This window comes from Rana temporaria, chromosome 3, assembly GCF_905171775.1.
Source record: "Rana temporaria chromosome 3, aRanTem1.1, whole genome shotgun sequence".
NCBI classification, from domain to species: Eukaryota; Metazoa; Chordata; class Amphibia; order Anura; family Ranidae; genus Rana; species Rana temporaria.
Genome location: NC_053491.1, coordinates 427,485,882 through 427,501,094, shown reverse-complemented (window position 1 = coordinate 427,501,094; position 15,213 = coordinate 427,485,882). Strand labels below are relative to the sequence as shown.

The following is a 15,213-nucleotide window of genomic DNA, read 5'->3' as shown; positions in this document are numbered from 1 at the left end:
GCCGAATGCATAGAACCGCGGCTCCGGCAAAATGGCGGCTGTACACGTGCAGAAAACACAGTGGAACACAGCAGAGCACCTCAGTAAAAAATAGCCCCAGTACAGTAAACACACAGTACCCCCCCGGCAGTCGCAGAGCCCCCCCAGGTGGACCCCCCCACCTCACAGCCGCCACCCAGAAACGGGGAGGGAGAGGAAAGCAGGGCGGACCCTCAGTCGACCCCCCCAGGAATGCACCAGCCAAAATCACCCCGCAGAAGCAAGGGGACACTACTTACCCGTCCTGCGACCACCGGCTGAAGGCATTCCAGACAGAACCAACGTCCGCATGCGGCATGGCTGTCGGCCCGGCACACTGTGATACAGCCATAGAGACCGGTCATATGTGCGCCCTGGAACATGTAGTTCATCGGCCGCCCCTGGAGCAACGGGGCATGTCGTGGACGGCCTAGTGAAAGACCGGCACACGCTCGATGGCCGAAAATAGGATGACTACAAGGATTCATAATCCAGCCTGTCACCCAGTCGGCAGTTGATAGAGATCGCAAAAAACTCCAGAGCACATGGACTCCAGAAAAGGCCAAGCTCTCCTGACACTAGGCAGATGAAAACGAAGGCTGGATGCTTCCAGAGAGTGGGATGTACCTGGGGGACACGCCCCCATGGGAGGTGCTGTACTGAAGTGTTTTTAACACTAAAAGTGCTGTTTTTTTCTGCCTAGTCTCTCCTAGAGAAAAGGTACATAACCCTAAGGTCAATGCTGCTGTGTCCGTCCATGAACGAAAGAGAAAAGGATTTTACGGTGAGTACAAAAAATCCTATTTTTTTTTAATTGTGTTTCTTATACACTCACCAGCCACTTTATTAGGTACACTTGTTCAATTGCTAGGTAACACAAATTGCTAATCAGCCAATCACATGGTAGCACCTCAATGCATTTAGTCATCGTGAAGATGACTTTCTGAAGTTCAAACCAAGCATTAGAATGGGGGGGGGGGGGGGGGTAGAGAATTTAAGCGACTTTGAACATGGCATAGTTGTTGTTGCCAGACAGGCTGGTTTGAGTATTTTAAAAACTGCTGATCTATTGGGATTTTCACACACAATCTCTTAGAATTGTCTAAAAAAAGAGAAAATATCCAGTGAGAATGGGCAGACTGGTTCAAGATGATAGAAAGGCAACAGTAGCGCAAATGACCACTCATTTTAAAGCGGAGCTCCACCCTCAAATTAAACTCTGCATGAGCACTTTTGAAAAAATGTCATTAGCTGAGTAAAAAAAAAGGATTTTTGTACTCACCGTAAAATCCATTTCTCTGAGTTCATAGACGGACACAGCCTTCATTGACCTTAGGGTTATGCTTCTTCCTACCAGGAGATTTAGGCAGAATTCTACAGCACTTAAGGTGTTAAAAACTTTCCTTCATGCTGCTCCTCCCAGGGGGCGTGGCTCCCCCAGGCATAACCCACACCCTGCTTTAGCAGCCTCAGTTCGTAACAAGCAGTACAAACAAAGGAGGGGTGGGTGCTGTGTCCGTCTATGAACTCAGAGAAATGGATTTTACGGTGAGTACAAAAATCCTTTTTTCTCTTTCGTTCATAGACGGACACAGCCTTCATTGACCTTAGGGACGTCCCCAAGCAGTGTCAAAAAAAATTCGAGGGGTGGGAAAAATAACACAGCAAAAACAGGTTACACCCCAAACAAAAACCGGAGTTACTCAACGGAGGAACTCCAACCTTAAACTGCCGCCTGTAACACCCTGCGGCCAATGGAGGCATCCGAAGATGCACTCACATCCACCATATAAAACTTTGAAAAAGCGTGGACCGACGACCAGGTCGCAGCCTTACACACCAGTAACACAGAGGCTTGGTGTCGGAAAGCCCAAGAGGCCCCGATCGCCCTGGTCGAATGCGCCATGACCCGAAAGGGGGGCGCCCGCCCTTCAGGGCATAGGCCTGAAGCACAATCCGTCGGATCCACCTGGAAATGGTGGCCGACGAAACTGCCAGGCCCTTACTGGGACCGGACACAGACACGAACAGCGAGTCCGACATCCGGAACGGAGCTGTCGCCGACAAGTAAACTCGAAGGGCCCGAACCACATCCAAAGAATGTAAAGTGGCCTCCTTCGGGTTCTTCGGCTGAGGACACAAGGATGGAAGAACAATGTCCACATCCAAGTGAAAAGCCGAAACGACCTTAGGGAGAAAAACGGCTGCGGCCGCAGCACCACCTCATCCTTACGGATGACCAAGCAGGGAGCCTTGCAAGAAAAGGCCACCAGAACAGACAGACACCCGTCTGATCGAGGTAATTGCTACCAGAAATAAAATCACCTTTTGTGACAATAAAACAAAAAACCTCCCGAATGTCCTCAAAGGGAGCATCCCGAAGCACTGAAAGGACCAAATTCAAGTCCCATGGGGGTAATGGAGGGCGCACCGGAGGGGCCACCTGCCAGACCCCCTGACCCAACGCACGCACCCAGGAGTGCTATGCCAAGGGTCGCTGCAAGTAAAAAACAGCCAGAGCAGAAATCTGGCTCCTAACCGTACGTAAGGCGAGAGCCTGAACCACTCCCTGCTGCAAAGACAGCAGAATCCTGTACACAACGCATGTACGAGAGTGCCAGTTCATCTCCCCACACACAGAGAAGTAGGCCTTCCATGTATGAGGAAAAAACCTACGTGAGGTAGACCTCCGTGCAGGCAGCACGGTAGAGACCACCGAGCCCAATAGGCCTCGGTCCTTAAGCCCCTGGCTCTCAACAGCCACGCCGCTAAGGCCGGTGGCTGTGAAACAGGGTGGAAGATTGGACCCTGTAACAGAAAATCAATTCCCAGGGGAAGACGCTAGGGGGCGTCTGCCAGCAGACGCACCTGGTCCGCGTACCAGAAGCGACGCGGCCAATCTGGGGCAATCAGGACCGATAGAATCCCTACAGCTTCTACTCTGCGCAGCAGGCGAGGAAGAAGCTTCCGAGGTGGGAAGGTGTAAAGTAGGCGACAGCGACCCCAAGGAGCCACCAACGCGCCTGACGCGTCCGCCCACGGGTCCTTAAACCTGGCCACGAACCGTGGCACCTACCGATATAGAGACGGGACGCTAGAAGGTCCACGTCCGGAGTGCCCCACTTTCGGCACAGACCCCGAAACACCTGCGGGTGGAGAGACCACTCTCCTTGGCCCAGTGCAGTGCGACTTAGGTAGTCGGCTAGCCAATTCCGTATTCCCGGAATGTACCCGGCCGATAGAGCCGGAACGGACCCTTCGGCCCACCGAAAGGATGCGCGCGACCCCCGTCGCTGCAACAGAACTCCGTGTGCCTCCCTGATGATCAACCTACGCCACGGACGTGGTGTTATCGGACAGGATCCTGACCGGTCGGCCCTGTAGATCCAGGGACCACCTGGTAAGGCAAAGCTTGATTGCTCGGAGCTCCAGAACGTTGATCAGTAGAGGCAGGACTCCACCTGAGTCCAGTGCCCCTGGGCTGACTGGGTGCCCCAAGCGCCCCTCCCCAACCGGAGAGGCTGGCATCCGTCGTGACCACTGTCCAGTGGCCTGCAGAAAAATGACTTTCCGGCCCGAAGCACCGGAAACGCCAGCCACCACACCAGGGGAGACATGATCAGATGACTCAACTGAATCTGGTAATCCAGAGATGACGGAAGCTAGTCCTATCGTGACAGCAGTTCCCTCCGTAGTACCCTGGCGTGGAATTGGGCATACGGAACCGCCTCGAAAGAGGCTACCAACTGACCCAGAACCTTCCTGCAGAATCGCAGAGATGACCGCTTCTGGGTCGGCAACTGCTGCACAGCAGATAGCAGAGTCTGAAGTTTTTCCGCTAGGAGAAAAACACTCCCGCCCCGGAGGAATCCAGGACCAGTCTCAGGTATCCCTGAGACGGAATCAACCCTGATTTCAGGACAATCCAGAAACCAGCCGAACACTCGGAGAGCCTGACACGTGATAGACACGGCTCCACCAATGCAGAGCTCGAAGAAGCTCGTAGGAGAATGTCGTCCAGACATCCCATGATAACAAACCCCCGCTGTCACAGCCGGGCCAGTATCGGTACGAGCACCTTGGCGAAAACCCGCCGAATGGGAAGGACACCATTGAAAATGGTCCCCCCCGACCGCAAAGCACAGAATCTCTGGTGGTTTGAGGATATGCCAGAAAAACCTGACAAAACAAAACGAGGGACTTGAGGCCCAGGATCGACCGGGCCCCATCCTCCATGGGGACACAAACAGAATGGAGTAAAACCCCGAGACCGTTCCAACGAGGGAACTGGCACAATCACTCCCCTGACCAGAAGATCCTGGACAGCCCCTGACGGAGTCAACCGGCGAACCGGAGGAGGCCAGAAGCCGGAGGGAAAAAACCTGTTTGGCAGACAAGAGAGAAACTCAATCTTGTACCCCAAGGAAAACACTTCGCAATGCGAAGCCAGTCACCCACCCGAGACACGGGCGGGAGCAGACCTTCAGGCGGAAGCAGGTATGTCCGCAGACTTGTTAGGCATGCGGTATCCGGTGCGCTGCTACCCCGCAGCGGGGATTCAAGCACCATGTAGACCTACCCCCACCGCACAGGGCGAGCGAAAAAACGCTCGGAGGTAGGCAAGGAGGGTCCTTGCACAGGGCGAGGTCCCTAGCCCTTCCCAAACCGTGGGAACAGCATGCGCTTACCACCTGTGGCATCCTCAATGATGCCAGTCAGGGAAGACCCAAAAGGACCGTTCACCCTTAACGGTGATCACCAAGGCCACCTTAGAGGTCCTTCTTCCAGCTCCTGCAGCAGGAGCTTCGCCCTTTTAGTCGGGGCCTGCCAGGGCCCCGGCCAGAGCCGGCCTCACCGCCGAACCCACCACCGTGAATAGGGAGCGGGCCACGGCCTCCACTCTCCTATCAGCGGGATCCTGAAATGCAGGAGCCCCTTCCACAGGCAATGTGGTGGCCTTGCGCAGTCTGGACACAGGGGGGTCCACTGGCGGAGGAGAGACCTACTTTTTTTTTTTTTTTAAAGCCCCCCTCAAGGGGGTAACGGGTTGCAAAGTTTTTTGACAAACTTTTTGCGGTGCATCCCATTCCTTGTATAACATATAGTCCAAATAAGGAACACAAGGAAACACTTCAGCGATGCGTGGTAGTCTGCTGGTACTGACACGGAGGTGTCTCCGCCACATCCTCAATTTTTAGAGCCTCACGCACCGCAGAAACAAGAGCTCCAACAAATTCTTGCCAGCAACTGACTGCAGCAGAGTCATCCTCACTATCCATAAGGGTTAAAACCCGCAGCCTCTGACATAACAGAACCAGAAAAAAACAGCGATTCTGTGTCATCCCCAGAAGCAGGCTTCAGGGAGGGGGCGCTTTTTTACCCCCCATCCGTTCAAACCTGGCAAGAAACCCAGGACAGCCAACATAACAGATGTGGCAGGGGGAGGGGCATTAAGGGTTAACTCAGGCATAGCTTGAGTTCCATAGTGTCAGCGCCGAGTCACCCACCCTGCAAGGCAGGACAAAAAAAACCCCACTGGTCACCTCCTTGCTGCTATTGCAGAGCATGGGGGCCCCCGGTATTCACCACCCCACCCAGCTGCAGAGGGAGCTGAAAAACCTCAGGTGTGCTCTGATGTGCCGACTGTGATGTGTATTCACCTCATGGAAGATTCACAGCACTAAAACTGTAACAGCACTAAAACTGTAACAGCACTAAAACTGACCAGAGGCTGTGCCGAGTCATCTCAGGGAAGAATCACATCGTTACCAAGGAGATTTCCAAGACGGCCGCTGTCTGAGGTAAAAATTACCTCATAGAACACAGCAGCACTGACTGCTTTGTTACCTCAGAAAAGAATCACAGCGTTACCAAGGAGATTTCCAAGACGGCCGCTGTCTGAGGTAAAAATTACCTCATAGAACACAGCAGCACTGACTGCTTTGTCTGTTACCTCAGAAAAGAATCACAGCGTTACCAAGGAGATTTCCAAGACGGCCGCTGTCTGAGGTAAAAATTACCTCATAGAACACAGCAGCCCTGACTGCTTTGTCTGTTACCTCAGAAAAGAATCACAGCGTTACCAAGGAGATTTCCAAGACGGCCGCTGTCTGAGGTAAAAATTACCTCATAGAACACAGCAGCACACAGCAGCACCCCCCAGAGTAACAACACAGTCCCCCTAACAACACACGGGCCCCGGTGGTAACAAAGAAAACCCAGGAGGCCCCCCTTCACAGCCACTACCCAGTCAGAGGAAGGGGAGAGAGGAAAGCAGGGCGGACCCTCAGTCGACCTCCCCAGGGAAACCACCAGCCAGACCACTTACCTGAGTAAGGGGCCACTACTTACCTGTCCTGCGACTACCCGGCTGGAGGTATCCCAGACAGAACCAACGTCCGTAAACGGCATGGCTGTCGGCCAGACACACTGTGACAAAGCCATAGAGACCGGTCATATGTGTGCCCTAGAACCAAAGTTCCCCGGCCGCCCCTGGAGCAATGGGGCCTGTCGTGGACGTCCCAAAGCTGAGCTGAGGGCCGGCACACGCTCGAAGGCCGAACATGGGGGGACTACAAGAGTCGAGGACCCAGCCTGTCACCCAGTCGGCTGTTGATAGAAGAATCGCAGGATTCAAAAATGCAGGAACAAAATAATAAAAAAAGCGAGAAAAATCGCCAGAAAAAAACTCCAGAGTCCAGGAACTCCAGAGATAGCCTTGACCTCCTGTCGTTAGGCAGAAAACAAACTGAGGCTGCTAAAGCAGGGTGTGGGTTATGCCTGGGGGAGCCACGCCCCCTGGGAGGAGCAGCATGAAGGAAAGTTTTTAACACCTTAAGTGCTGTAGAATTCTGCCTAAATCTCCTGGTAGGAAGAAGCATAACCCTAAGGTCAATGAAGGCTGTGTCCGTCTATGAACGAAAGAGAAAAATGTTTTACATACCTTAAAACGGTTCCTAATCTGCCTTCTTCCTGATCCGCGGTCGTTTTCCTGTGTCTACACCGCACAGACTCCTGGGATTGTTGAGTCATCTCCCCTCCTAGTAACGTAGTATACGCAGCAACACCACCCCTCCCCTCTGAGACGCACTCAATAATCTTTGTATAATTGTCACTCGCGGATAACCCCCCCCGCTTCTCACAAAATTTGTCTTTGATTCTCACTCGCGGCTCCCGCGGTCCGCCCCCCCCCCCCGGCTTCTAAAAAAAAGTTCTTTGATTTTCTCTCGCGGCTCCCATGGACCCCCCCCCCCCCCGCTTCTCAATAAAATTTTCTATAATAATTGTCAATCGCGGCTCCCCCCCCACTGCTCATTAAAAATTTTTATAATTGTCACTCGCGGTTCCCGCGGATCAACCCCCCCCCCCCCCCGCTTCTCAATAAATGTTTCTATAATTGTCACTCGCGGATCATCCCCCCCTTCTCAATAAATTATTTTTCTATAATAGTCACTCGCGGCTCCTGCGGATCACCCCCCCACCACTTCTCAGTGCAGCACTGAGCATGTGCAAGGTCTGCAAAGCTGAAATCCAGGAAGTAATACAGTCTGGCTTCATATGCCCACACTTAAGATGGCCACGGCCTAATGCTAGTTTATAAAGTGTCTAAATGCTGTAACAACCCAACAAAACGGACCTTAGTTTACAGACTAACTTTACTAAAATACATTAAGCTTGTGTATTACAGGGGTATTTATATTTAAAAAGTGAAATTGTGGCCGGAACTCCGCTTTAAACAAGGTATGCAGAATACCATCTCTGAACATACAACACATCGAACCTTGAAGGGCCAGATGGGCTAAAGCAGAAAGAACAGGGAACTGAGGCTACAATTCGAACAGGCTCACCAAAATTGGACAATAGAAGATCGGAAAAACTATGCCTGGTCTGATGAGTCTCGATTTCAGCTGCAACATTCAGATGGTAGGGTCAGAATAGGTGCAAGCATGGATTCATCCTGCCTTGCATCAACGGTCTGTGCTGGTGGTGTAATGGTGCGGGGGAGATTTTCTGGGCACACTTTGGGCATTGGGCATTTTACCAATTGAGCATTGTTTAAACACCACGGCCTGAGTATTGTTGCCGACCATGTCCATCCCTTTATGACTACAGTGTACCCATATTCTCATGGGTCCTTCCAGCAGGATAATGCACCATGTCACAAAGCTCAAATCATCTCACCACTGGTTTCTTGAACATGACAATGAGGTCACTTTACTCCAATGGCCTCCACAGTCACCAGATCTCAATCCAATAGAGCACCTTTGGAATGTAGTGCAACAGGAGATTTGTATCATGGATGTGCAGCCGACAAATCTGCAGCAACTGTGCAAGGTTATCATGTCGGTATGGACCAACATCTCAGAGGATTTTTTTTTCCCCTTTGCCACGAAAATTAAGGCAGTTCTAAAGGCAAAAAGGGACACAACCCTGTACTAAGGAGGATTACCTAATAAAGTGGCTGGGGAGTGTATATTTAAATTTTCTTCTTCAGTAAAGCAATTTTATCAACTCTGCATTGCATGACTCGCTAGGACAAAGTCATTTCCATTGCTATGTAACAAAAGGCAGTCGATTCCCCAAACCATTTTTTTTTTTTTTTACAAAAATGTTTAAACTTTTAACAATTAAAGTTTAAACGTTATGAAGCAACACCAGAAAAAAAATGTTTATTGCAAGCAAAATCTACACATCTGTAGAGTAAAAATTTCTATTTATTTCTTAAATTCACAGACAGTCTTTAATTATAAGAACATGGTAATACAAGCCGTGATACATGTGTGGTTTGATATAAATTTGGTATTCTGTATTTAAATGGTCTTTAGATCTAGTTTGTGATGCTCTGCAGGGGGTCTCTGGCAGCAATGAGATAAGGAGAAGAAGAAGAAGAAGAAGAAAAAAACAAAAATGAAGAGCGGAAAATAAATATCTCCCATACACACAAAAACAAGTTTTTAAAGACTTTTCCTTAAAAAAATGTTTTAACATTAGATTGAGGCTAATTTTACCAAGCAGAATCAGGTGTTTTTGTTTTTTTAAATGAATGCAGTACTTACCGTTTTAGAGATCGATGTTCTCCGTGGCTTCCGGGTATGATCTTCAGGAATGGGCGCTCCTATTTGATTGACAGCCTTCCGACGGTCGCATACAGCACGTCACCAGTTGCCGAAAGAAGCCGAACGTTGGTGCGGCTCTATACGAAGCCTGCGCACCGACGTTCGGGAACTCGTGACGTGCTGTATGCGACCGTCGGAAGGCTGTCAATCAAATAGGAACGCCCAGTCCCGCAGCCCATCCCCGGAAGAAGCGGCGGGAGAACATCGATCTCTAAAAGGGTAAGTACTGCATTGATTTAAAAAAAAAAAAAACACCCGATTCTGCTTAGTAAAATTAGCCTCAATCTAATGTTAAAAATGTATTTTTTGGGTGAACCTCCACTTTAAGGTTGGGACACCGATATGGGATGTGAAAACCTGATTAGTCACCCTAAACTCCAAAAACTAGCTTGAAATGATTTGGAATATACAGCGCATGCAGAAATCTTGATTTTAATGGGATAATTAAACATTTAATAGAACTTGATAAAATAAACTAAATTCAAGTAAGCACAGTGTTCAGGCCACCACCGATTTATTGGAAGGGTAATAATACAGAACAGAGGTGATACTAACACTTTTTTTTCTTTTTGGGGGTAAAGAAAAAGCCCACTATCCTAATAAAACCTGTCACAGAACAGAGGGCAGGTACACTGAGCAAGTGATGGTTATAATAAAGGGGGGGGGGGGGGAGATAAATAATAATAATAATAAAAAAAAAAGTATAAAAAATAAATTCAGCGATTCTAATGAAAAAGCCAATCTTGATTATAAACTGAAGTTAGTTACTATCTTGGGAAAACAAGCTGGCTCTTAAATTAAAAAAACAAAATTCCAATTTGCATACAACTTGCATCATTTACCCTACAAATACAAATGACTGCATTTACATATAGGGCACAAAAATGTGTATAATTTTAATATCTATAAAAATACAACAAAACTTGTATCAAAACAGACCCCAAGTGCATGCCTAAACTTTTATCAAGTCACATTTTGACATGATTAAAAAAGGGGGGAAAAATATAAAAACCAATCAAGGGATAGCCATTTTTCATCTTGAGGCAAACAGTAATTTCATTAAATAAAAAAAAAAAGTAAATATAAAAAAAATAAAACCACAGCAAAATGAGCCAAACCAAGTTTTACAAGGTATAACTTTTAATCATGATCTGTATTAATTGCTGGAACAAACCAAAATCTTAAAAATGAAAAAGGCCATTCAATTTTATTTATTTTTTTAATATGCAAGCTAACAAACATCCCTGTAAGCATTAAGAACGAAACCTTACACTCCAGAAACATCTTCCCTTATGCTCTTACCGGAGACATTTTCATAGAGACCTTACTTGAAGAAAGAAACTTTTGAAGAGCGTGCCCATTTTATAAAATGAATACCCAGCATTACCTACAAGAGTGACTTCCACTGTCACTGTGTCTTATTTGTACACCTATAAAATAAAAAGAGGAAAAGAATATATGGCCGCATGTACTGTAGGAATTTGAGGGTTCACACCAAGATGGGAGCTTTTGACTGCTGTGCAAAAAGAACAAAGCTTATACCACCTTTGTCCAGAACCACAGTCAAAACCCTTTGCAATTTCATTGGTCAATGATCTTATCCCTTAAAACTTTAGTCTGTCAAGCGTGAGTTCAGATGTTCTCCTCTTGCTGTTTTTCATGTTTTGGATGATTTTTGATTTCTAACTCTGCAAGACGCAGAGTTCCAGTATATTACACCTCAATACTGAACTCTTTGCATACTTTTATATATTAAAAAAAAAAAAAAAAAAGATTTTGTCATAGCAAGAATTTGTGTGACCAACATGTAAATAGAAAATATACCCTGTTTATAATTAACTTTTATTTTCACTAGTTAAAACAAAACAAAAAAAATTGAAAAAAAAAAAACCTGCCTGTTTTTCTGCAGAGACCTTTGTAGTATATTTACATGTATTGGTAGCAGTCACAGCTATTCTATTACACAAAGTACACGAAGAGTAAAAGGATTCCAAAAGAACAGCAAGTCATTGTGGAAAAATTGAATACTTGTTTGTAACAAACTGAGAAGATTCTGCCTCTTTCCAATTTTTGCTTACGTTTTAATACATATATTTACAATATACTGTACCATAGATTATGACCTTTGCTGATTTTTGTATTCATGTGTGGTAAAGAGAGAACAAAAAAAAAAAAAAAAAGGTACAAATCTTAAAAAAAAAAAAAAAAAATCACAAGTGAAACATCAGGATGCAGCCACAAGAGGGCAGTAAGGCAATCTGATATTGGTATCCGAAAGAAAATTGTGCGAGAACACTGTTGAACAGATGTTATAAAGGCAGAGCTGGGTTGTGTGAAAAGACTCAAGGGGATCTTTAAATACTGCAGAGCATCACATGTGGAAGAACCCCATCAGCTCAGACAGTACAGTTCTGATTGGTAGTACTGTGGGAGGATTCTTAAAGTGGAGGTTCACCCAAATAACATCTATATCAGACCAACTTCTTTATACTTCTAACATGTACAGTCCACATTTTTTTTTTTAGGCTGTACATACCTTATAATCTATATTTGCAATCCGGCTTCCGGGTACTTCTCCCCGCGGGGGTAGGAGTTTCTATGCCGAGGAGAATTGTCATCTGGGAGGTCACCCAGATGATTGACGTCCTTTCAGAAAAAGTTCCCCCCGGCGGATAAGGCCCCGCCCCCCATATTGCGTAGGCGCGTCACGAGTCGTGGCGTTTTCAAAAGAAGCAGAACATGCAGAGCTGCGAGTCGGCTCTATACGGCGCCTGCGCAGTCAGCTCTACACGGCTCCTAGTCGGTGCGCAGGCGCCGTATAGAGCCGACTCGCAGCTCTGCATGTTCGTGTTCTTTCAGAAACGCTGTGACTCGTGACGCGCCTACGCAATACAGGGGGTGGGGTCTTATCCGCCGGGGGGAACTTTTTCTGAAAGGACGTCAATCGTCTGGGAGGTCCTCTCAGATGAGATTCCTCCTCAGCATAGAAACAACTACTCCCGCGGGGAGAAGTACTCGGAAGCCGGATTGCAAATATAGATTATAAGGTATGTACAGCCTAAAAAGAATAAAACATAAATGTGGACTGTACATGTTAGAAGTATAAAGAAGTTGGTCTGATATAGATGTTATTTAGGTGAACCTCCGCTTTAACTTGCTTGCCCGATCATAGGTCTAAGCAAACACAGAGCAAGATCAAACAACTTCAGTAACATTCACAGAGAAAGGGAGGTGGTGGTAGTGTTCTGCCATCTAGGACGTCGTTTTGGCCAAGTGCCTAAAACCATTCAGGCAGCGGTCCCAAAGTTACCCAATCCCTGCAGAGCATCACGGTAGCCCCTTTTTTTTCACTATGCAAATACTGAACAAGTATCACCCTCACAATCTTACAAGGCCCCCCCCCCCCCCCCCCAAGTATTGCCAATGTGTACCTCCCCACACTCTCCACCCATTCTGCAGCGCATCACCACCACAGCCTACAGATGAAAGAGCACCCTCCTGCAGGATTATAAAAAAAAATATATAACAAACAATAGGGGGTGGGAGTAAGGGGTGGGCAACAGCGGCAAAGGGGTTAAAACCAACATAAATATATTCTGTATATGCAGCAAAAGTAAAGTGAAATGAAATATAATAAAAAAAAAGACTTTATTGCATGAAATCAGTTACAACACAGACTTCTGTGCCTGTTGCTCAGGAGGGATGTGGGGTGGGGGGGGGGACACTATCTAAAAAAGGGAGACAAGGTAGGAAGTGGGAAGAATAAAAGGAAACAGGAGCTTATGGCACGTAAAGGATTTTTTTTTTTTTGTTGTTTTTTTTTTTTTTAAACAGTTCAAATTATATATATTTATATATATATAAAAAAAAAAAAAAGAAAAAAAAGAAACAGAACAAAAAATAAACAAAAAGAGTAAAATTACAGAGACAGGAGTAAGGAAGGAGAGTTGGAGGGGGTTTGTATCAAATTAACAGGGCATTAACCCAAAGATCAGAACAATTAAAGGCCCCACCCTCCACATTATACACACATGCGCGCGCGCGCGCACACACACACACACACACACACACACACACACAGGGCTGGTACAGCTGCTCAGCATTGCTGCACTGCGTACGCACCGAGGGCATAGGGATCCTGCAGAGTACTGTATTGTGTGCGAGTCAATCATTGCACTTAGATTATCTGCAGCACCTTCAAAACTATGATATAGCCATGTGATCGACTCTAAAATATCATGCTACGACAACTGTGCAATGAATGCCAAGTCAGGAGGAAGCCTATAGTTTCAGAAGGCCACTAACACTGTTTTTTTTTTTTTTTCCCCCATTCTATACCTGGTTAAGAACAGGGGCTTACATGCAGAATGACTAATAGGTGAAGTTTAACCATACCCCTAGTGCTGCTGAAGCATGGGACTCTTTCTCCAACCTTGGCGCAGCAGAGTGGAGGAACAGACAACTGCCCTTTAGAGAACACAATGCACACAGACCTGCTGGGCAAGGTGATGTGGAGTAGAAATACCTCTGAAGAATGACGTAGCAGCAGATGTAGATATCCATGCAAAGAAATGTTTGAGTCCAGCAGGAGACTATAAAACTACAAACAATAGTGTGCATAACTCCAACATACATAATGTTCTTCTTCCATGCAACTACGTGTTTAAAGTACACAGCCCATCAGGGTGTACAGATGTGAAACAATACATGATGCTACGAAGAGCAGATAATAGATCTGTGTGAAGGGTATGTAGAAATCTTACGCTACGTTATCTGTCTAGTGTATTTAAGCTGAGCATTTGCTAAGTTTATGTAAGAAAAAAAGGATAATTAATACCTGAGATTCAAGAGCAATTTGGGTGTTCGATGGCACACACAGACACGCACACAAAACAAAACAAAAAAAAAAAGGGTGCGAGACACACTGTACAAGTTAAAAAGAGAAAAAAAAAAAAAAGTACAATCATTGCAGGCACATAGAAATGTGTGTACAAAAATAGATGACGGGGACTAGATTTTTGAGATCAGGCACAGAACACACAAGACACACATATAAAATGCATACATAATTGCAGAGCGTTACTAAGTCACCCATTACTTTAACATTATGAGCTCAGAACAAACACTGGATTATTAAAAAAGAACTATGTAAAGCAGACATCAGAAATTAGCAACGGTTTCCCCTTGAAGGCTTAAAGCTTACTTTATCCTGCCAGTTGGCCTGACTTCAATTTAAACTCATAATATACATACTTTGCGTCTTAGAAAGTGCTCTGCACTTATATATACATTCCATATAGTATGAAATATGCATGCTTTAGGTGACTGGAATACAGTGCTTGACATCACTGTTCAGAAACCAACTAAACTGAAAATGGTGTATAAATTGCAGAGATGGTTAATGTAGTTTGCAACTGATTATTACGCTGCAGTTATGGCGACGTGCTGTAGAAACTGTTTTTTTTTGCGCACACAATGAGCAATGTTCTGCAGCCCTCTGCGCCCTAGCACAACCATGCACACTTTGCATTGTACCCGAATGCTTGCTTCTGGTTGGTACGTGAAGCCTTATACACTGCTGAGCACTTCCCCATCCACGTCTCCCACAAGAGAGGCTAAGAGAATTCGCCACATCCCGTCACCTTCCCCACCCCACCCTCCCCAGAGTCCATGATCTTCCAAATTGCTCTGAATTAGAAGGGGGTTTGGGAAAAGGAGGTTTTTACTGCACAATGATCCGAACTAGGCCGTACATCTCTTCCAAATTCATAACTTCCGGAGGCTTTGTGTATCCACATACGAGGGCGGGGAGATAAAATACACGAAGGGCATTAACTTCAGCGTCTTTTGGGTAGGTGTCCCTCTGCCCCTCATAATGACATAAAAAAAATATTATGAATAGAATTCATGGGGTTGGGCTGCAGGAAGTAAAGTAGTGGAGGTGACAGTGAGAAGATTGAAGTCTCAAGAGAACAAGTTCTGTTCAAATATCTCCATCAGGTCACTCTGAAAATTCATGTCTATTGAGGGAGTCATCTGTAGGAACAAGATACACATTAGTATCTAAAAAAGCAAACCG

At 46.3% G+C, this 15,213-nt stretch overlaps 1 protein-coding gene across 4 annotated transcripts in view; it reads right to left on the bottom strand.

Annotated features, from left to right (window-relative positions):
- Window positions 1-12,763: 12,763 nt before the first annotated feature.
- The window catches only part of BRD4 (bromodomain containing 4), a 90,533-nt gene continuing 88,083 nt past the window's right edge, over window positions 12,764-15,213 (bottom strand). For all 4 annotated transcript variants that reach the window (XM_040346267.1, XM_040346270.1, XM_040346269.1 and 1 more), the window contains one exon: window positions 12,764-15,170. In XM_040346267.1, coding sequence (XP_040202201.1) covers window positions 15,099-15,170 — 72 coding nt within the window. In that variant the 3' untranslated portion in view covers window positions 12,764-15,098. The remainder of the gene's footprint in view (window positions 15,171-15,213) is intronic.